The sequence below is a fragment of the Sinocyclocheilus rhinocerous genome, unplaced genomic scaffold (assembly GCF_001515625.1).
Source record: "Sinocyclocheilus rhinocerous isolate Xijiao unplaced genomic scaffold, SAMN03320098_v1.1 scaffold3021, whole genome shotgun sequence".
In the NCBI taxonomy this organism is placed as follows: Eukaryota; Metazoa; Chordata; class Actinopteri; order Cypriniformes; family Cyprinidae; genus Sinocyclocheilus; species Sinocyclocheilus rhinocerous.
In genome coordinates, this window is record NW_015625638.1 from 109777 (window position 1) to 134531 (window position 24755).

The window sequence follows — 24755 nt, forward strand, 5'->3', positions numbered from 1 at the left end:
AGCATAGCTGCTGTTCCAACCAAGCAAAGATGATGTGTTCAACCCAAGCAAAAGAATGAAAAAGTGCATTTGATCAGATATAGCTGAGGTACAAAGTTACGAGATACATTATGTGAATGCTTCCCTAGTGAAAAAATTGTATACTTAAGAACAATTTATTCGTATCTAATTTAGTATAACTAAATATATTTGAGGCACACTATACATTGGTATACTTAAATTCTGCTAAATTGGAACAAATAAGTTTATACTAAATGCATTTTAGTTGTGCAAAAGCAGTGCTGAAGTTCAACTAAAGTTTTATTCAATATACTTGTTTGTGCTAAAGTGGAACTATTCCAAGTATATTTAAGTACACTTTAAATATCCTCTCTTTTATACAATTTTTGAAGTGCAGAATTCATTCATTGATGACATTACAATTGCTATTCAATTACACTGTAAGAGTGGTTAACATACATTAATATTATACTAATAACAAACTGAGGTACTATCCCTTACTTTTAGTGACTTTAAAATGCATTGCAATGGCATTCCAAGTAAACTTGAAGTGTGCTAATGGGACAATTATTGTGTGCTTCTAATGCAATAAATTAACCTTTATAAATAATGGCACAGCTTAAGAAATTGCCTTTTACTAACACGCCCAGCATACCAGTCAACTCAATTATCCAGAGAGCATCAGTGGAACATTGGACACAGACATTTGAACAATGTAGGAAACACTGTGAACTGGATTCAAACCCTGGTCGCTGCCTCACATGTGCACTCGCTTTACCAGATGCTCCACCAAAGCAGACATGTGCTGTGATAAACTGCGGTTACTTTGTAGTCTTTCTATACTGTTACAAATACTACTATAAGTAAACAGGTTTTTTTTCCATCAATGACAGCACAAATTACATGGACTTAAAGACTGAATCTCCGAAAAGTCTTAATATAGGCGCATTAACGGTGCGTGGAAATAAACATGAAACGGCCTGTATAAAACACGAAAGTGCATTAAACCTGAAGCTGTTAAAGACATAAAGCCAGCGGACACAACATTAAATATCCTCTGCAGAATGTTTTGCTTCCCTTTTACCTTACATGATCTGTCATTAACTCTGCAGGAAACAATTGCATAAACCGGCATAACATTAGTTTTATTCTTGTACATGCACTAAAACACAGACAGTTCCGTTAGTTGGTGGAAGAATGTGAATGTACTGCTTATGTTTCAGTGTATGCGGAAGGAATAAACCCATCCGTAATATCTCTGCCCATTGTCTCTGCACGCTTCAACTCTCAATGCACTGCACAAATGTTAATGTAAAATGCAATGAAATGTTTTGGCGGTTTGACTTTCTCGCAGTAAGCTGCGGATTTATATGTGACGTATGAATTGAAATAATTTTAATACATTTAGTTACTTTTCATATAGTGAACATCTCTGAATTTATTTTGACATTTTAACTTTTTGTGTAGTTTTGAGGGCTGGTCAGGATAATTTTAATAATTCATTTAATAATTCATAATATTTTGACAGCCCAAAGAAGTCCACATTTCCAAGTGCAACGTTGTCGTTGTTCGTACGGGACATTAAAGGGGTCATATGATGCTGCTAAAAAGAACATTATTTTGTGTATTTGGTGTAATGAAATGTGTTTATGCGGTTTAAGGTTAAAAAAACACATTATTTTCCACATACTGTACATTATTGTTTCTCCTCTATGCCCCGCCTTTTGAAACGCCTTTTGAAACGTGTCGATTTTTACAAAGCTCATCGGTCTGAAAAAAGCGAGGTGTGCTGCTATATGTAGTTTACATATCTTTACTTTTGTAACTACTTTCTATATGTGACCCGGGACCACAAAACCAGGCATAATAATTTTGTGTATGATTTTATACATCATACATTTTTTAATACATTTATACATCATCTGAAAGCTGAATAAATAGGAATTTGTTAGGATAGAGTAATATTTGGCCGAGATACAACTATTTGAAAATCTAGAATCCGAGGTATTCACAGTAGGAAATTTACAAAATATCTTCATGGAACGTGATCTTTACTTAATATCTTAATGATTTTTGGCATAAAAGAAAAATCTATAATTTTGACCCATGCAATGTATTTTTGGCTATTGCTGCAAATATACCTGAGCTGCTTAAGACTGTTTTTTTTGTCCAGGGTCACATATATATGTAAAGCTGCTTTGCAACAATGCAAAATTGTGAAAAGCACTATTTGTGGTTAAATTATTGAAAAGTTAAAGTTCATAACTATACAAAGTACTGCATCATTATGAATTATTATTATAATTGTTTGCAACTCAAATTTTTTTTAATCTAAAATATTTTCTATACTCAACAAGTGCAACTTAAATACAGTGTATTTTATTGTACATTTAATCATAACAGGTCCTATATTTAGGCCGATTTTAAAATCACATTATTAAAATACTTAAGACACTTTTAAGGGGTGAAGGAACAAACAAATATCAATATACAGATTGTGTCATAGTCTTAGTTGAGAACTCATACAGTGGCCTTGTTTACTTAAATGATATGACATCATACAATGCAAACAATCCCCACAGACTTACATTATATGGCTTTCATACAGCTACAGGATCATAAGATGAGTTGCTTCATTCATTCCTTATCGACACTGGTTGTTGGGCTGAGTGAGCATGGACATGTCAGTGGGGTTATGAAGTCCTCTTTCAAAGGTTTGGTACAGTTTATATAGGTATGTATGTGTGAAAATAACTTTTAACAAGTTTCAAACATGTTGTAGATGGAATTAAGAACCTAGACAGTGTACTTTCTTAAAGATGAATATATATATTTCATCCTTCCCCAAATGCATTTGTAAAAAGTATTGTATTTTACAAATGAATTTGTAATGCACTAAGTTTGTGCTTGATGAAAGCATGAAATAACTACATTTAGAATGTGTAGACATGTCAATCTATTTTTAGTATACTTATCATGAAATAAATATACTTTAAATACAATTAAGTATATTTATTTTTCACTAGGGTTGGCTAAAAAGATGTGTCTTTAATCTAGATTTAAACAGAGCGAATGTGTCTGAACCCCGAACGTTCTGAATATGAACCAATGAAACACATGGGAAAACCAAGTCAAAGGAAAATGTGTAAACAGAAAGTGAACACAATGAAAACTAAAACATCACATGACCCTGACACTGACAGACTGAAGTGATGCTGCTCTTGAATAATTTGTTTTTGGTCAAAGCATTAGGACTCGAGTCTCGACAATGACAAATATTTGTTATTTAGAATGAATAGAAGCTGTAAGAGAAGCTTCAATGTGAACTTATATTTTTTGGTTAAACAATTCATTTTGTTTTCTATAAATGCAGACCAAATTTGATTGATAAATTGATACAACATATTTTCCATAAGATGATAATATAGTTACGAACACTGCTCTGAGACTTGGCTAAAGATCCAATTGCAGTCTTGATTAAAGGTAATCCAAAGAGTAGCCAAAGGCAGACAAACCCTAGTAAAAAAGTAATATATTTAAAATACATTTGTTTCATACTAAGTATAGTTCAAATCTATTAACATATTTACTGACATATCACTCGTGACTTACTGAAATAAAAAATTATGATTCAACTTTTTTTGGAGTACTACTAGTGCACAATGCACATTTCTTATATTAAGCCTAAAATGTGTTTTATTGACAAATATTGTATGATATTTGAATAATATCGGTCTTTAAATGCAAGATATTTAAAGTGCACCTAAAGTATACTTGCAACAGTTCCACCTTAGCACACTCAAATATACTTCTGTATATCTTTAGTTGGACTTCAGCACTATTTCCACACAATTCAAGTACATTAAATACAAAATTTGTTGTTCCAATTTAGCAGACTTTACGTATACCAGTTTAGTATAACAAAAGTACAATTGCGGGGTATTTTTATTAAGCACATAAATATGTAAATGTATTTGTTGTATACTTGGCATGAAATTAATGTATGTCAAATAAATTTTAGTATATTTATTTTTCACTTGGGAAGATTCAAACATGCAGATATCATAATAATTCAATCCATAGAAGACTCAAACCACTAGGCAGAGGAACAAAACACAGGGTCCAGGACAGGAATACAGGTGATCAGACATGCAGCAGTAACACACTAACACGACTACACAAAGAATGCTTGAGAAGACACCACACCACAAATAAGCCAGAGCAAAGAAGGTAATGATACTGGTGTACTGAATAGCCGCGTTTCCACTGTCGGGCCAAAAGCGGGTGTGCTAGTGCGTGCCAGGGCGAGTCGCATTTCCGCTGTCACTTCCGGGGCTTGATCGTGCCTCGTCAGTGCTTACTCGGGGCCAAAGGCCCGGTTTTATGGCCCGACGAAAATCTTGGGCCAAAGCGGGCCAGCTGGGGCTAGAGGAGTGGCTATGAACAAAGGCGGAGTTTCTCCGCGTCTGGATAGCATCAGCGCCACGGATCATTTCATAAAGTTAACAGCTATAACACCAGAATTAAAGGCTTTTAAAATTATTTTAGTTAAAAACTCACTTTCAGACAGCAGCGAGTGTTTGAAATAACGTGATCCGATGTGGATTATGATCACCATACAAGGCAGAAATATTTATAAGTGATGCAAAAGACTATGCATGCTAACCATTAACGTTACCATAGTAAACATGGTAAATACGATCGCTTGAAGAAATCAGACGTCAGCTTCTTATTCTCTATCACAATCGTGTATTTATTTAGTAACATATTTTATCTGTCATAAGTCTCGTCTCGAGAGTTTAGCTCCACGTAGCCTATGTCATTAAATAGAATAATGTTTTTTGTTCGGGAGCTTTTTATAAAAATATAGAAATGATCATTCTTTCTAAATGTGATGTAGGCTATATACTGTGACTACAAATAAACAGAAACAGACTGAATAAGTAGCTATGTTCATACCACTTTATTTCTCTGTGACTAATTTTCAATCCTGATAAATTAATTCATTATTATCAATGTATCACTTATTATTGTAAAACATCGATGCTTTTGGATTTAAATCTTTAACAAAGCATGCAAACAAACAGTCGCTTTTATCATGTTCGTTTTGTGAACGCGCTAGTTCCAGTGACTTATTTCTTATTAGTTTTCTGATAACTTCTCTTTGTTGGTGAAATGGTTGTGTCGTGACGTTGTTCCTGAGAGGCATGTAAAGGGCAGGTTTTAGTGAAGCGCAGCGGTGCTTCTGGCCCGACGGTGGAAACGCAGCGTGATTTTGGCCTCGGTGCTACAGGTCCGAGGCTATTAGCCCCGCCCGGCCCGTTTAAAGCACTGGCTCGCACTGGCCCGACAGTGGAAAAGCGGCTAATGAAGCCATAATGAGCCCAGGCCAAGGAGGCTATTGCCACCGACAGAGTTCTATTTCTTGAATCATGTTGGAACCAGGCTAGTGTGGTTTTCAGGAACAGTGTTGACTCACCTGCGCTGACATTCATCCGTGCCCAACGGCACATGATAAATGTCATGAACATTCCCACCAGAAGCCTGACATTCCCAAATATAACATCCATTCTGACAAGCAGACTGTTTCTCTCCATCTCTGTGATCTTTTACAATTATTTGATAATTGAAGAATTACTGTGAGGCATTGAGGCTTGGACGGTGAATGATAATCTGCTGTTTTTGTTAAAATAATTAAATTACTCTCTTATTTAATTGCTTGTGAATCACCTTTTTGTGCCTTGTGGATTCTCTGCCTCATGATGAAATATGAAGTTAATATCTGTACATTTAATACTCATTTAAATACTTCCTATATAATGAAGAAAAAAAATACTCTGAATGGGGTACAATAGGGCTAAAAGCACAATGTGCTTTTTACTACTCCCATAGTGAAATATTGCAGAAATATATAATATATGTGTGTGTGTTTTATTGAACATTGTTTTGTTGGTTTGTTTTGTTTAAAAGTAGTCATATACGTGTTTTACCCCACACTCTACAATTACTTAACCAATCACCTCAGCAAAGTTTGCACTCTTTTCTGTTTATTTTGATTAATAAATATTTTGTTTTGTTCTAAAATACATTAAAATGTTTTCATTAATATTTATATTTTAAATACAGGGGAAAAAATATGTATAAAATATAAATAAAAAATGTTCCAAACAGTTACTTCAAAACCGAGGTGCTTACTGAACAATTTTTTATGTCATTTTTGTGAACGATTGTACCTCCTAATATTTTTTAAATATAATGGTTATAGATATGGGGATTATGTCTAAGCCTAACCAACTTAATAAATGCTAATAACCATATGAACTTAACTATGCCACACCAACAAATGGAAAAGTCAGTCAGCTATTTATTATCATGTCAATTTTTGTGTCTTTAGCTTCAAAAGTAGAGGTGCTTTTTACTCCAGGTACCATACTTTCTGATTCCCGTTTACTATATATATATATATATCTATAACATTTTAAAAACATTAAGAATTAGATCAATTTAGTGCAGAATACTTTTCTATTTGCATAATGAAAAGTGGATGTTTAGCAAAGTGCTGCGGTGAGTTTTGTTGCCATCTAGTGGTTATGAGGAGAATAAAATTAAATGTGTCTTTTCTTTTTATAGTGCAGCGTTAGCCCTTTTGTACGTGTAGACGTGCTACAGTTAATCAATGAATTATTTTGGAATGCTAGAATCATTGATGCTAAATAAGAAAAGAGGCAAGCAAATAAGAATTAGTTAATGTTCCCTGTTATTACAGAAGGATGTGTCTCTGGTGTGTCCAGGTACTCCATCGACCGGAACACAGACCTGGAACGCTTCTTCAATGTGGATGCTCTGACCGGTGTCATCAGCACAGCCAAAGCCCTCGACAGAGAACTCAATTCAGCCCACAACATCACCATATTTGCCACTGAGAACCGTGAGTATAACAAAAGCCATATTCTAAAATGTGAAAAAAAATAATTCTTATGTCAAAAAACAAAACAAAAACAACTTTAAATGAATTACTTAAACATCTGTTTTGAAGAGGTGACACTCTTTCATTCTTTTCTCTCTTTCAGTTCTGTCCTCATTTGCTTTTCCTCATGTCATTCCAAACTCATGGCTTTTCTTCACACACACACACACACACGCACACACACACGCACACACGCACGCACGCGTGCACGCACACACACACACACACACACACACACACACACAGACACTCTCTCTCTCACTCACACAGACGCTCACAGACACACACACACGCGCACGCACACGCACGTGTTGGAGAATGTCTATATTGTAAATATGAGTAAAATCTAATACTTTCAAGCTCCGAAAGGACATGAAGGTACAAGTTAGCATAATATAATTTCATGCAATTAGATTTATATATTCTAAGTCTTCTGAGGCAGCATCACTTTGCATGATGAACAGATCAACATTAATTTTTTATTCACTCTCAAATGAAGTCAAATTTAAATCAAAATATAGAGACTCCGAAATATTTGGGGACACTGAAGTTCAAACGTTGATGTTTGGTCATATGCTAGTGAATGGTTGGTTGAAACTTTAAAGTAATGAGTTTTGCATTGCCATATTTGAAGTCATCTGTGCACACGTGTTGATCAGTGTTTTGGTTTCAAAGTGAATAAAAGCTGAACATCGATCTATTCAGTAATAGTGTAGCTTCAGAAGTTTGTGCAATATACCACTTCATATAGATTCCCGCTAACATTATGTGCTTTTTGGAGCTTGAAAGTGTTGGATTTCATTGACTTTCATAATATGGACAAAACAGCTACAAGTTGCTTCGAATATCTTCTGTTATGCTGGGCAGAAGAAAGCAAGCTGTACAGGTTTGGAATGACATGAAGGTGAGTAACTGATGACAAAATGTTCATCTATGGGCAAACATTTCTGGTAACACTTTATAATAAGGGTACCTAAATAATCATGTTCTAATTCCTAAATTAATACTGAATTAATGATTAGTGAAGGCATGAACTCATCAAGATTGAATAAGGAGCTAACCCTAACTTTGACAGGAGTCAAATGGACTGAATAATTGAATAAACGGGTTGATGATTAAATGGATTGAATAATAGATACCTCAACGACAGTACATATTTGATAGTCAATGCATTAATTAACATCTAACTGAATCAAACAGGCTCTATAAGAAAGAATGAGAAGTACCTTTGACATTCTGTTAGATGTGAATAATTATATGAAATTTAAACTATTGCCACCTGGTGTTTCGTGACTAGGGTTGGGTATCGTTTGAATTTGATCAATTCCGATTGCGATTCCGATTCTGCTTATCGATTCCTAGTTTCGATTCCAATGTGATTAAACAATGATATCAAACATTTGTCCTGTGTCTCTTTTTTTGCAAACCATTTATTGGAGCTGAATACCATGAACAAAAATCAACAGGCTACATAAAAACTGGACTCTTTAAGAGCTGTTTGTGTGCAAAATAGAACTGCATGATTCTGTTTTTTTTTTTTTACTTTTTTTCCCAAATGGAAGTTGTGGTTCTCTCATGATTCTGAAGTAAAAACATTAGACAACTAAACAAAATCACATGAAATTTATGAATAAATGATTCAATGACTCACTCAAGATGTACTTGTTTCATTACTGGATGAATCAGTGTTCTTGAACGAATCTCTTGTATGATTCAAAGACAAATACATTTTAACAGCCCCGGACAAATCATTGTAATTTAGGAACAGAATCACGTTGGTGTTTGAATCGTGTTCGTGATCTTTAACGAACTATTAAATTAAAGTGCTTTGTCATGTCGGTGGTGACACCTCTCTTGCAACATGTTTAGCTATCACAGATATTATACTTAGCTTTTTTGGCTTCTGATCGCAAATGTAGCCAAACTTTGGAGCACTTAGATTAGCGAGCAAGGTCCTGGCAGCTCGCTAGCTCCGGTCCTCACAGATGAAGAAAAAAAAAAGCGCATCGGAATCGATAAGCAGAATCGAAATTTTAATTTGACAACAAGTATCCGTTTCCTGACCTTAAGTGTCCAATTCTGGAATCGGAATCGATTTTCGATTTCCCAACCCTATTCGTGACATATATTGGATGGATCATGATTATTTGGCAATTAATTACATGAATCAATCAATCAATCAATCAGATATCCGTGCATGATTATTTTTGTACTATTGTTATAAAATGCTACAAGATTGCACAGGAAGCTTTAGGACAGTTTGATTGTAAAGTTTTTTTTTCATATATTTTATCACATTGCAGTTTAAATTGAAATAAATAAATTAAAAATTAAAATAATAATAATAATTGCAACATGTTTCTTGGACCAAATCCTGCAGATCTGTTTTGCTGGTTGAAGCTTTAGGACAGTTTGATTGTAAAGTTTTTTTTCATATATTTTATCACATTGCAATTTAAATTGAAATAAATAAATTAAAAATTAAAATAATAATAATAATTGCAACATGTTTCTTGGACCAAATCCTGCAGATCTGTTTTGCTGGTTCATATTTTGTGCTCAACATGCCCTTACTATGATCAGCCGTGTCTCTGAGTGTCTGTGGTGAAGCAGGACAGTAGAACAGTTGAATGTTAATGTGTTCTTCAGGGACTGCTTGTGACCTATAGCTCAGGGTCAGACCTATAGCTGTGACTGAGGTGATTTGCTGACTAAGGCATGTATCCACAATTTTTCTGCATTTGCTTATGCAAATGCAACGACCCGAGGTGACACACGTGCAGAATATCAGCAAGTACAAGGAGAAAGGATCTCACCACAGAAATATGTGCTCTCTCTCTCACACACACACAAACACTCTTCCATTACCAAATTCATATTACAGATCAGATTGGAAAGCAGCTCTAAGTAGACAAACCACCATGACTGAGTCGTCTTAAGCCACCAATCAATAGTACTTTCTATGTGGTAAATCTTCATGTCTCATGTTAATTGTCTTTTTTGTGTATGTCAGAGGACCCGTCTCAGGTTGGCAGAGGAATCGCTCTAATCACAGTCATGGACATTAACGACAACGCTCCAGTGTTTGCTATTGAGTATGAGACACTCTTATGTGAAAATGCAGCACCTGGACAGGTATGTGTAGCCCGTTGTGTGTTTACTAGGGGTGTCAAAATGCAACTGTGCATCACTACGGTAATTAAAAAAAAAAAACGTTGACTAAGGAATTTAATAATTACGGATTATATACGCGTGCTTTCACAACAAACACAGAGCACGTATGATTGAGAAAACAAATGCATACTGTAAAAGCAGAAATTCATGCTGCTGCATTTCACATTTCCCAGTTTGGATGTGGAAGTAAACTATAGTAGGGTAAACGTTTGTATTTGAGTTACTGCCATATTTATATATTTTAGTTATTGACAAATGTCTTATCACATATGCATACTTTTTTCAGATAATTAACAATTAGATATGACATTATTTATATTTTATTTGGATCAATAATAAATGCACATTAATTTATTTTCAATTGTATTATTATTATTTTAATTGTATATTATTTTGTATATATTTGACTATATTTCATATTGTTTCTTTAGTTACAACGTCTTCAGATTATTTTGGAAATAATTATGAATTGTTCCAAAATAATACAGTCAAATTCAGGTTTCACAATGCATTACAATCATAAAATTAAAGTGATAAAATTGTGAATATTTTTTAATGCATGCATTCCTCTCATGTATGTACATCGACTGGTCTAGTGTTAGTTTATAATAAGTAATAATGACTTAGCAACACATTGAACCATAATATGAGATTAGATCATGTTAAGTGCATGTAATATTGTTGTTCATACTTGTGTCTTTATCACTGTTTCATATGAACCTCATGTGGTTTGGGTCAACACGATGCAGTCCAACAGAAAGGAGAATTAATAACAGTGTTTAAAGGTCAGAGGAGGCATACAATCTATGCATTACACAGCAAATATTACATATATGCCATGGCTTATTTAGCAAACATTTTGTGGAGCTAAATGTCTGATCTGTGTGCTCTTGGCATTTGGAAAATATAATCAGCAATAGAGAAAAGCCAGATTGGACACCAAAAAAGTATCATAGATCAAAATGATACTATTAAGGAAATGGCCATCAGAGCCAATGCAAATCCACATTAAAGGCAAATAAAATGAGTGTCTTTCCTTTGAATCTGCTTTTAATCATAAGTTTCATGTAAGTCTTCCTTTCTTTTGTGTCAGTGGCTCAGCTTTTAGTTTAGAATCAAAATAATCTCTTTGTTTTAACTAAATATGCAGGCTGTGTAGGATCAGAGACGGGCACTGTGACTAAAAACTAGATTTTCTATGTATTTCATAATATCTGTTCCTTTGTGGATACTCCAATCTCATTTAAACTCAAATAAATGACTCCACAAATAAAAGCTAGTTTTGCTTGGACATGTCTAAATAAATATTTTTGCTCTGTACTCTTAAAATAATATATAATGCAACTGGAGATGGGTATATAAGAAGTTCGTCCTTGGGGAAGATCGCCTAGGGTATTGGGTGTGGCGTGCAGAGGCTAGGGTATGGTGACTGCCAAAGGGAAACACTGCCCCTGAGTGGGGAGATACATGTGAATTAAGTATTGTGAAAGCTAATTTGCTTATTTTGCAGGAAATGGGGCATTGCAGCTTAAGCCCTATTTTGACGGGGCTAATTTTCTAAACTATGTTTTATCACCCAAAGTCTGTGATTTCATGTACCAATTCAGACTATTGCAGAAGTGGGTGTGTTTTCTAGATGTGATGTGGTTGCGTGCATCACATACGACATATGTCTAATTAAATATGTATTGATATAATTTCAGTTTAATATAAAAACATTATTTAAATGCTCAAACTTCACATGAGTTTATAGAAGTGGCTGCTTATAATAAAACCACGTAAGTGAGCAGACGTATCTGACGCTGATGTTAAAATGGCCAGTCTTAGCATTTTCCGCAATTTGGCTCTCCTTATTAATTGTATTATTATTTTTTTTTTCGTCAGATACTATCCATAGTGAAAGGTGCAGCATGCAGAAAATTGTGCGCGAATGGTAGCTCAGGTAGGCCAAGAAACACATGAGGAGAAGCATTTGGATAATACAATATCAGCAATCACAGACATTTGCATTCGGACGGGATTGGATTTCTCAGAGGACCACGGAGTTTACCGAAATTTGAAGCATAAAAATTCCCCCGCAAATGACCTACCATATTTCGCCGAACACTGAGGTCCTGTGATAATATTAGTCCGGTGTGAATCGGCATCTCTGTGATTTGGCCAGGATTTGGAGGGGTTGTATAAAACTTTTTTCAAGGTTTTTGATTCCGGCTGCGTTGGAGTGTTTTGATAGTATTTTGGGTGCTGGGTCATATCGCCTATACACCATACAACGATAAAATTTGCAGAAAGAGAAAGCTGAAAACCATCAGAAGAACGAAAACAAAAAGCATGATTAGGTGGAGATGGATGACATGTATAGCAGCAAGCGGTAAGGAACATTCTTCTGTTTATGATAACAAAGCCTTGACGTCATATCTGGGTGATAAGTCAGTAAATTAGAGTTAAATCACAGGCTTTGCTTATCCCATGCGAATGAGTCACACAAAATTCAGATGTGGGATGGGTAATTTCTAAATCACACAAGGTCCCCAGATAATACTAATCCCGTGCGAATAGGGTTAGCCCTATTCAGATGGAACTATTTTTCCAGGGGGTCATCAGAGAAATTTGTGTTTCACAAGTCCTATTCACACGGGAATTTGCATTATAGATCTATTTATCTCTGTCATTTCATAAATTACATATCTATTTAGGCCAGGGTTCCTCAAATCTTGTCCTGGAGGGCCAATGTCCTGCAGAGTTTAGCTCCAACACTAATCAAACACACTTGAGCAAACTCATCAAGGTCTTCAGGATCCTTAGCAAATCACAGACAGTAAGTGACTCTGCAGGGCAGTGGCTCTTCAGGACCAGATTTGAAGAACCCTGATTTAGGCCTTATGAGCACCAACTTTTCTGTGTGTGTCTGTGTGTGTGCTTGTGTGTGTGTGTATGTACAGCATGTATACTTGACAGTCAAGAAGGACGAAGTTAGTGAGCAACATAACGTAAAACACGTAAGTGGTCTTAGTATGTGCTTGCACAAAAACTTCCTTTAACCTGCCTGACACTCTCATGGCAAATTCTAAGTATTTTGTGATTTGGTGAGATAAAAAATATAGCATTATGGACCTGCAACTCTATTTGCCTCAACTGTTTGTATTTTTATTTTTATTTTTTCTGTACCTGAATTTCTGGCATCAGGGCTTCTATTGTGTTATTAAACTCTGTCATGAATGTGGCACAGTGTCTTATCCTGACATACTTGAGATTGTAAAGAAATTATTTATTACTATTTTATCTTATCAGCTGCTTCATATTTATAGCTATTGTATCACATCCATGGTGACCACTTTAAATGCTAAAGAATACCAATTTATACAGTATGTGTTAGTACAGTATAATAGGTCTAACACTTCACCTCTGGGTTTGTTGTGACTCTAACCCATTACCCCACATACAACTATAGAAAGTACTCATTTATGTGAGTTACATCTGTTATCTCCTCTCTCAGTCTGTCATGAAAGAAAAAAAAAAGAATGTTCTCTCTGCTAAATGTGATCAAATGGATGGAAATGAAGACTTTGCTTGCTAGAGCTGCATGCATTTTGCATTAATGAGTCTTATTGTCTCTGTCAGTTCAGGAGAATTTCATTTCTGTCAGAATTCTATATTTGACAGTAGCCCTTTCATACGTGCTCTGCTGACACACAAAAAAGAAAACGTCAGCATTTCAGCACATATTAAGGCACAGCAAGGCTTTAATTATACAAAGGCTGTCTGTACTTCTGTCTTTTGAGTGTGTGTGCGTGTTTCTCAAGAAAGAGAGCTTTGTGCTGATTGGCAGCCTTTCACCATTTGCATCTTTGTAGCTATTAAATCACTGTAAATGAAAACAGGATGCTTTGTCTTTCACACTGTCCGTTTAATGTGACAACTCCTCCTGCATAAATGCTAAGTATTTTTAATTTGATAATTTAACTGAGGCTGCTGAAAAACTTGCACATTAATCTTGCAGTTATACTAGCCAATTGTGTTTACATCTCTGTTGTCGCTGAACTTAGCATATACCAGGCTGTACACTAAATGATACTGTTGTGCTCTCGTCTGTAAGGTTAGTTTATCACTGTCCATGGAGGCGTGAAGAGAAGCACACAACAAAGATAGTCCGTTGCAGGAACTTTACTTAGTAAAGCATAACTTTACAACAGCGGGGTTTATGCTCTTGCCCAGTGCTGATGGGTTTGACTACAACCATCTGCACCGGAGCCGAACTAGTCCGTGTAATGACGTAACAGCATCTAATTAGACAATACAGAACTCATTATTCGTATATATAAAATAACTGTAACTCAGCTTATATTTAATTAACTAACACTATAACAATACTCATGAGAAAGCATTTATTCTAAGGCAAATTGAAAATATCACTTCTTGATATCATAACATGTTTCAGAATGAAAGGTATGGTACATGTGCATCATGCCACTACGAACAGATGAAACAAAAGCTTTTTGGAAGAACTATGAATTCTGCACCATATCTGATAATTATTTGAACAATGCATGCTAGGTTTGTGCTGTGAACTTGAATTAAAAGAAAAGAAAAGATTAGAAATGAAAAGAAAAAGAGGTTGAGCATCTTGCTATGTCAGTAGGCTTTAGGCTGCATTATAGTGGGCTCTAGCTCTATTGTGTTTGATATCTCTACCATAATTTACTTTGACTTTGATTGTTTGTCTGCTTTTTTAATTCTGACAGTGATTGTGGAATGTGTGTAAGGCTGGGCACGGCTTAGCCTTCCCCTGGCCAGGGTGTCAGAAATTAACGGGGGCTTGGGACAAAAATCTTCCTCCACAATTAAACTAAATTCGTTACGGCTGTCCTGAATAAAATGAAAATGAAATTAAAAGTATCTATTGCAATATTAAATTTAGATCTGCTAATGTTGCATCATATTTCTTTTTACATCGCTGCACATTATAACCAATCACACACGATTCCATTGAGCAGTGGCCAGTCAGAGGAGTTCAGATGAGTCATCGCTGAACTTTTGTTCAGTGTGTCCTCATTGACTGTCTTCTGCACTCTCGCAAATTCTCTCATAAACTACAAAGTGCAGGTGTACGTACGATGTAAGTAAGAGATTAATTTATCAAACAGTGGATAGACAGCTTCACTTATTATAACAGGAGTTTTTTTTTTTGGCAGTGCTTAAATTAACGCTAGACTGAAGTCAATCATAATCACACAGCCATATCACCCTGTAGCCCAAGACTGGTTACCCACTGAAGCTAAACAGGGTTGAGCCTGGTCAGTACCTGGATGGGAGACTCCTGGGAAAACTAGGTTGCTGCTGGAAGAGGTTTTAGTGAGGCCAGCAGGTGGTGCTCACCCTGTGGTCTGTGTGGGTCCTAATGCCCCAGTATAGTGATGGGGACACTATACTGTAAAAAGCACCATCCTTCGGATGAGTCGTCACCATTATTCATATAGTGCTTTTTACAATGCAGATTGTGTCAAAGCAGCTTTACAGTATTAAACAGGGAAATAATTGTGTGTCTAAATAGTATGCAGTTGTCCTCTGGGCAGACGAAACCAGCAGTTTAATTCTAGGCTGCAACAAAGTCAGGTTGTGCAGTGGACTTATTGTAACATGGACTTGATGTAACAACGATGATAGATCCAAATGCAAGCTTTATTTAAAACAGTTTGTGGTCAAAAACAGGCAAGGTCCGAATACCAGCAAACAATAATATCCAAGGGCAAGACAAAAGCATAATCCAGAAACAGACGATGGTCAGGGCAGGCAGCAAAACATCCACAAAAATACAAGGCAACAATCCAAGGTCGAAATCCAAGAGAGCAGTACAAAGTAACAATATAAACAAGGCAATGACAATGGCAATGAAACATGGAAAACATGGAGAGTGCTCAGTAGAGTCTGCTACATCTAAACAATACTTTGCACAGGCTTTATATACTTACTTATATGGCTGCCAAACAGGAAATCACCATAGAGGAAGCAGAGGGAGCGGTAACAGTCAGTACCTAGTCAAGGGCTCCCTCTGCTGGCGTGGCGTTACAGAATCCCCCCCCAATCAAAAACAACAGTTCGGGAGGGTGGTGGAACAGAGGTAGACCAGGGGGTGGGATGGAGAGCCAGGTCCGTGCAGTGGAAGTGGAAGTGGACCTGGACCGTGGGGTAGTGGAGAACCTGGGCTGTGAAGCAATGGCAGACTGTGGTACAGTGGAGGACCTGGGCCATGGAACAGTGGCAGACTGTGGAACAGTGGAGGTCCTGGGCCATGGAACAGTGGCAGACAGTGGAACAATGGAGGACATGGGCTGTGGAGCAGAGGCAAACAGTGAAACTCTGGAGGACCTGGGCCGTGGATCAGAGGCAGGCTGTGGAATAGTGGAGCAGGAGACCAACAGGTCAGATCCAGAGGAGCATGGAGCTATGGCGGAGTTGACAGCGCAGGAAGCCATGGCGGAGCAGAGGATCACCAGGTCAGCAGTGCAGGCAGGAGCAAAGATCCCCACAGTGAAATAGATGACCACCCCAGCAAAGCAGGTTTCCACCAAGGTGGATCAGGCGGGACTGAAACAGAGAGCACAGAGAATTTAACAGCGACCTCTGTGGCCGTAACAGGACTGGTGGTCAGTTCAGAAATGGCATCTTTGGCCGTAACAGGGCAGGCGATGAGCTCAGATACGGCCTCCATGGCCGTTATCGGACTGGCAGAGAGTTCATGGACGGCCTCCTTGGCCGTAACAGGACAGACAGAGAGTTCATGGACGGCCTCCTTGGCTGTAACAGGACAGGCAGAGAGTTCATGGACGGCCTCCTTGGCCGTAACAGGACAGGCAGAGAGTTCATGGATGGTCTCCTTGACCAGGACAGACAGAGAGTTCATGGACGGCCTCCTTGGCCGTGACAGGGCAGACTGTGAATTCATAAGCGGACGCCGCCACCTCGGGAGGTTCTACAGCGAATGCCGCCACCTCTGGAGGTTCTGCAGTGGACGCCACCACCTCTGGAGGTACTGCAGTGGATGCCATAAAAGGAAGCACTGAGGTTAGGGGAACAGTCTCTGTGACAGCCAGTGTTGAGGCCCTGGGGATGCCAGCTGCTCGCACTGACATCAGTGGTGGATCCATCACGCTAGCAATCAGTCTTTTCAGTCCTAGCCCAAGCTCCGCATCCACTGGAGCTTGGGTACTATAGCTCCCCCCCGCCCCCCCCCCAAAAAAAATCCTTAGGGGAAACTTGCTTGGCAGCCGTGGCGTGGGGAAGCTCTGATGTGAAGGCCGTGGCAAGGCGAGGCTCAGGCGTGGCGGCCATCTTGGCCGGGGACTCAGGCGTGGTGGCAGCTCATCCCTGGTAAAACTGATCGTGTTTGAGAAACAAAAAACAGGAAAAACTAACAAAAACAGTACAAACACTGGAGAGCCAAACACTGATGCTGCTGTCTGCGGCGCCATCGCATTGGAAGATCCATGATTGATCAATGATTCCGTGATTGATTGAAAAAAAAATGGAGCGAGAGAAAAAAAGAAAAAAGCAATAGGCACGAATGGAAACGCTAATGACAAGCTAACCGGCTAACGAATGCTAACGCGCTGCACGCGCGATGCACTCGCGGTTTTAGAATAAAAGCGAACAATCAAATTAATCAGATTAAGTTGATAGATAATATCAGAAATATGGTGGGATTTAAGTTATATTTTATCACTTCAAACAACAGAGAGTGATAGTATGATAGAGATTCTACAGAAAAGCGAAGCTACACTGAGCTACAATCACAAACCAGCAGCACGGCAGATGGGAAGCTACCTACACTGTATCATGAATAAATCTCTTACTCCTTATTTACACTGCACACGTCTGCGGTGCGTTACGGCTCCGACACGGCCACCAGAGCTGATCATGGCTACTCACCAGCCGCGCTGAGGCAAGTTTCTGAAGTGGCTATATATAGCGTCTATATTTTTGACGGATAATAATAATAATCATAATCGTCTTGCTGTCGTCAAAGAAATCAGCAACAGGCGATATCTCTGACTATCGTCGATACACGATACTATCGTCTACCGGCACAACCCTAAATTTAAGTTTGTGATGACGATTCGTTTCCTTACCATAATATATTCTCTTGAAAATTCTTTATTGTCAAATGTGTGTTAAATGTAAACTCCTATTAGGAATTTAACCATTCAATGTGAATTTATCTGAGAATATTCTTAAATAAGGAAATCTATTCAGTGATTGGTCCATGCGTATTTCATCATCTAAAATCCCATTTGTGGCACAGCACAGTGTCGAGAATCAACTCTAAGACTGACACTTAAGATTTAGTCCTAGACTTCGCTTAAATTACGACTGAGATGCTTGATAACTAACTTTTAAGCACAGCTTTGAGCCAAGAATTTGTTTTACACTTGATCAGTACGGGCCCTGGTCTCCAGAGGCCACCCGAGCCTTTTAGCGATTTAAGGAGGGGGAGCAAGATTTTCTTTATACAATTTGAGTTCACCATTTCCTATCATCCAGGGACCAAGAACATGAAAGCAAATGCCCTTTCCTGTCTCTTTTCTCCTAAGTAAAGCTCGGAGGAACCCAAAACCATCATCACTTTGGAGCTTGTTGGTTAGTCCCATCCAGTGTTCATGTTACATCAATCTCTTTTTCATTAGAGATCAAAGAAAATTTTATTGCTCTTTATTTGACACTCTAAAAATGAAAAGACATTATTTCACAATACTACAGCATCAATCAAACTATAAAAACTGTTAATTATAAGGGTGTCTCTTTAGAACAATGCTGTTATGCTAAGTGTTTCCAGCTCCTTTCACAGAGCGGATGAGAGCCAGGCCATCAACACTCAACATCTCTCAGTAAATAATGTATTTATAACAAGAAAGAGAGGCTTTGTATGGGCTTGGTAATTTTTTAACTACTAATTTATGTAATATTACAAAACTTTTATCACTGCGAGACATAATGCACTTACACACACACCTACATTCACGCTTGCATGCTTGGCCATCTAAAGGAACATGTTCTCATAGACACTTTGACTCTAGGCTTAAAATAACTTTTATGCATGGACAAAATGCCTTTATTGGGTTCCTTTAATGCCATTAATAACGCAACACCCAAGTATACCCTATTTGTGGAGAGTTTCACTCTTCTTGCCAGCCTTAGCTTATGTACACCGTTATTAAAGCTTTACACTGTGTCCTAATGTGACGCAGTGACACGCGATACAAGGTTTATTTTCCATGCTAATCTAATGCTGTTCCCTTTATTAGTCCACTAATATAGTCCAGTTGAAGGAGTGAATGTGAATTCGGGTACTGAGTGATCAGAAAGGGCTGCCGCTGTTGCATAGTTCGTACTTGCTCTTTAATAATCATTAGAAAAAATAGCAAACTGGCAGCTCCAGTAGTAATGTAAAGCTTTATCTTGAACTCTGTAACTAGCATTTATAAACTTGATTAAACTGTTTAATAATCAGTTGAAAAGAAATGTATGCCTGTATGATATTATGCTGTCTCCACATTGGACAAGCGGTTTGGAAAATTGATGGATAATTCAGCAGTGGGCGCCATCTTCTGGCGAGACACAGGAATTCATTTAGAATGACCCTAGTAGTGCATTATGGGGGTTTTATTCAATGTTAAAAGTGTCTGATGGGAGTTTGAATATAATTTTGCATGACCTTTATAGCCAAACTGAAATCAACTATAGTTTATTTAAAATTAAAATAAATTAAATCAGACTTACATTAAAACTGTGAACTCGCTGTGAACCAACAAGTGTATTCCATAACAAAGATGGTGTCAGTCACTCAGTATGTACTTTCAATAATGTTAAAAAGGTTTCATATTTATGAACTAGATAATAAACTTTCGTTTGGTTGGGAGTGCAGTGCACTTCCAGAGAGAACCCGCCCACATACGCTTCTGATTGCCTTTGATATTTGATTGATTTTGTAGGGTGCAGTGTAGCAGTGTTGTGTTTGGTATGGACAGACAAATTGCTAGTCACTGGTTAGGACACAGTGTTACGAGTTCATGTTTTTCTATTCAACTGAAGCTTTAAAACTGTTTGTACATCCATGTCAGTTTTAATTAGCCTTTCAGCTACCCCTGTTCACGTGTGTATTTATTCATTTATCTGTTTATTTATTTTTGGCAGACTGAGTCTTTCCTGACATTCAGAATTGTAGTCCTGCAATGACACATATCCTATAATTTGTACAGCATTATCTAGATCAAATGCCAAGTTGGCTGAATCATGTATCCTATTTGTGGGAGAACAATGTCCTCATAAGTTAATTACACAGTATTGATTCTAGTCTCAGACATAAAGATTTAAATCTGCTTAAAAAGATTTTCCTTCTGAGAACAGCCTTAAATGTCCTGCCAAATAACCACTTACTTTGAGTTTGAATGATAAACGATGCCACAAAACCTAAAACCCCCAAACTGACCTCCTGAAAAGGACATTGTGATATGGCATAGTATACTGTAAATTTCTTACTTTTTTCTTTTCTCTGAAAATGTTTTATTAATTAACATCGGTCATTTAAACACTCAACCTTGAAAGACAAGAGTCAGCTGTATGTTTTGACAAGCTCTTTTTGTTTCTTGGGTTGGTGACAGGTCATTCAGACAATCAGTGCTGTGGATAAAGACGAGCCTCTCAGCGGCCATCGTTTCTATTTCTCTCTCGCTTTCTCTGCTGCCAATAATGACAACTTCACCCTCAGAGATAATAAAGGTAAACTCTGCAAACCATGAGAGAATTACAAGTGCTGTTTGTATAATGCATTTGTGACCAAAACATGCAATGTTTCAAATGTTGACATTTTCATGGTTGCTACAGCAATACCAAACGGATTTGCAGTCTGGTTAGTTTGAGCAGATGGGCTGTTTGTTCGAGGGTGTTTTTTCTTTTTTTCTTTGCAATTCTGTTTGCTGATGCAAGAAATAAGCTATTCATCTTTACTACAGCTTTATATCAACTGTATTTTAATTCAAACTTTGCTTATGAACAGTTTAAATAGGAACCAAACGTCCATTCTAAATGTTATAGTTTTCATCTATCCTAAATTTCCATTTTAGGTTTTATAGTTCTGATTTATTTTTATATATAGGTGTACCGAAATCTGCAGTTAGATAATGTATGAAACTTTAGTATATTGGTTAATTTAAGAACTGAGGTCAATTGTCAAGTAAAGCTAAAGCTCTTATTGCAGCCCTGCAGATTCATACCTACTAATATAATTTAGCTGGTACAGAGAGACACAGGCAGGAGATTTGTAGAACACAGAAGGTGAGATTTTCAGTAATGTATTTAGTCACTCTTTTCTGTGGAATTACAATCTTTTCCATGGAATGTGGACAAACAGAGCAAAACCGAAGTTGTTATTCAGTGAATTGATTTTATAATTGAGCAAATCCATAGACAAATCAATCAAACCTGTTTTTAAAACAGTATCGACCTATTAACTGAAAAGATTCATGTAACATGTATGGGTGGTTTTTGACATTTTTATGGGCATTTTGGAGCTCAACAGCCCCAGTCCTCAATTTTTTTATTTTTTTATTTATTGTTAAATTATTATTGTATGGAAAAATGTGGCCAGGATATTAAAGATATTCAGTCTATTGAAGGTAAATTTACAGATAAATGGTGCTAAAAGGTACTTTTGGCATCTGTATAGTGGAGTGAGAATGTCTAATGTTTGCTTATGTTTTGTATATACATATTTTCCTTCCTTTTTATGATGCAAATACTTTTTTCCATCTTTCATCTCTTCATGTGTCTATCAGTCCATCCATCAATCCCTTCATTCAGGAATTTATTTAACTCAATCCTCGGTTTGGTGTCAGGTGACCAGTTTTGATCTAATCTGACCCTCTTGACATTTGAATGCATTCTAACAGCTAGTTTCACTGTGCACATTCTAAACCTTGACATTTGGCCTTTCCTCTCACCTCAGATAACACTGCATCAGTGCTGACGAAGCGTGCTGGTTTCCGGCGGCAGGAGCAGTCGCTGTACATGTTGCCAGTGTTGATTGTGGACAGTGGCAGTCCGGCCTTGAGCAGCACTAACACTCTTTCCGTGCGAGTGTGTGACTGCGGTGTGAACGGCGTTCCTCAGGCATGTGGCGCCGTGGCTTTCTCTCTTCCCGCGGGTCTTAGCACTGGAGCTCTGCTTGCTATACTGGGCTGCATCATCACTCTTCTGGGTAAGACTGCGATGGCACAACATCAAGCAGTGTAGCAACTGATTATACAAGAAAAGTGAGGACATCTCTCCGAAAAATTATACATCTATTTACAGCTGTTGAGGTTATGTTCACAATGCATTCACAGCTTCGTCTAATGACGTTTGTCTGCAGTTAATCTCAGCTCTGTTGTTTTCTCCTGCTGTGATTTCACTGCTTTCCTTCTGTTTACAAACAAGTTGTCACACACCTGTCATGCAGTTCGGATGGAAGGAAAACAATCTCATCATTTTAGAAGACTTAATATACACTACCAGTCTAAAGTTTGCAAACACCTACTACTAAATCTTTGCTTATTACTATTTTTAGATGTACATTTTTGAGTAGGGTATCCTTTTATGTGCTATAACATATAATATTAGTCCGGTGCGAATCAGCATCTCGGTGATTTGGCAGGGATTTGGCGGGGTCGTATATAATTTTTTCACGGTTTTTGTTTCCTGTGGGCCTTTTTATCCATCTTTAGTGAAGAATGGAGGCTGTGTTGGAGGGTTTTGTTAGTATTTTGGGTGCTGGGTCATATTGGTATACACCATACAACTATACAATTTGCAGAAAGAGAAAGCTGAAAACCATCAGAAGAGCGAAAACAAAAAGAATGATTAAATGGAGATGTTATAGCAGCATGCAGTAAGGAACATTCTCCTGTTTATGATATATAATATCACGCAAAGCCTTGACATCATATCCGGGTTATAAGTCAGTAAATTCAAGTAAAATCACAGACTTTGCTTATCCTGTGCGAATGCGTCACACGAAATTCAGATGTGGGGGGTATTTCTAAATCACATGAGGTCTCCAGATAATACTAATACCATGCGAATAGGGCTTTAGTTCAGGACGCCCGTCAAGGACGTATCTAATGGTGGTTGTATCTGTTGCTGCCTCAAAAGCTGGAGATTCGCATCTGTTACTGTCTCTCCCTCATGGGCCAGAGACTCATAACCTTGCATCATCATTATATCCATTATTGCCTTCTACCACTCAAGAAGGAGACTCAGGATAAGGAGTGTCTGTTGAAATGGTACCTTTGTCCCTTTCCAATGAGGAGGAGATTGCAATTTCATACTTCTCCATTTCAGTGCTGTGATTGGCTGCTGGCATCAGAGGAGGCCACCCTTCTTTCAATTGTAGAGTCCAAATCACACTGTTGGAAAAGTGTCTTGAAAATTGATGATTGAAATTATTGATGATTAAAGATTGATGGATCTTTGTGATCTCTCTTTGTTTCACCCACTGCTACTGCATCCTGGAGGTCCTAAGGAATTTTTATGTTGGTCACAGGCAGTGGTGTAGTGGTGCCTGGAGAAGTGGGTATACTCTTAATTTATGCCCCCATTTTTTAAGCGGCCCAGCAAAGGATGAACGGCCTGTGTTATAAACAGTGACATGTAAGAGTCAAGACTAGTCTTGCATATTTAGTTCACCCCAAAATGCCAAAAGATCACTAAACCTACTGCCTTGACATGACTGTACAGGCTACTATACGGATCCATTCAGAATCTAAAAAACACCTTCAGGCTTCAGCAGCGTCCATTATAAAACACTCGTGCTTTTAAGCCAAATACACGCTGAAAAAATAATAATTCTGGACGTGACTCTAAGTAATCTCTAATGAAACCGGTCGGGTTTTCTCTGTAGCTGTTTTGAACTTAGGCTACTGTTTGAAGGCATTCGTTTGGATCCTTGAACTGAAAAGTTTACAGGAGTTTACCGGTTTAAAAAATCTGATCGCAAAAACATGCTTCTTTTCCTTTTTAAGGAATTGTTTTCATTATAATGTACTGATTCAAATTAGTAGTCAATAATTAAATATTATTTTATCACTCTTCGCGCCTCCCCTGACATGCACTCACGCCCCAGACCGACTCCGCTTGCATTCAAGTGATTTATCGAGATGAGAGGCAGGCGCAGGTGCAATCATCAATCAAATTTAAAGGGAAGCCGGCGCATCCTGACTTTACTGGTCTTTACTGGGTATGTTTAGGGAATATTGGCATTTATTTACATGTGATTTGATTAGCTAGTCATGGTGGACTGTCATGCGGTTCAACTCAATGCATCTGTAATATGGTTTGCTATAAATAACACGTAAAACAAACAGGGTTCGGTTAATTCGGTTAATTGTTGATGGATGCGCATTCTGGCTTCCCAATACTTTACAACAACAGCGATGGAAAAAAAAAACGTGGACAAACCATTCACTCTTGTTCAGTGCGACTGCCGTATGCTGGAATATGAGCATTTATTCAGTCATCACCCGGGTGCTGATAGCGCACGCGCACAGGTGAGACCTGAACAGCACACGTTGATATCTGTGTTTAA

The 24755-nt window shown here is 37.7% G+C and overlaps 1 protein-coding gene across 1 annotated transcript in view; it reads left to right on the top strand.

Annotated features, from left to right (window-relative positions):
• LOC107705132 (cadherin-7-like) overlaps positions 1 to 24755 on the top strand; it is a 92031-nt gene that overhangs the window by 56287 nt on the left and 10989 nt on the right. The window contains exons 7-10 of the mRNA XM_016508289.1: positions 6792 to 6928; positions 9981 to 10102; positions 20797 to 20914; positions 22140 to 22391. Of these exons, the coding sequence (XP_016363775.1) occupies positions 6792 to 6928; positions 9981 to 10102; positions 20797 to 20914; positions 22140 to 22391 (629 nt within the window). The remainder of the gene's footprint in view (positions 1 to 6791; positions 6929 to 9980; positions 10103 to 20796; positions 20915 to 22139; positions 22392 to 24755) is intronic.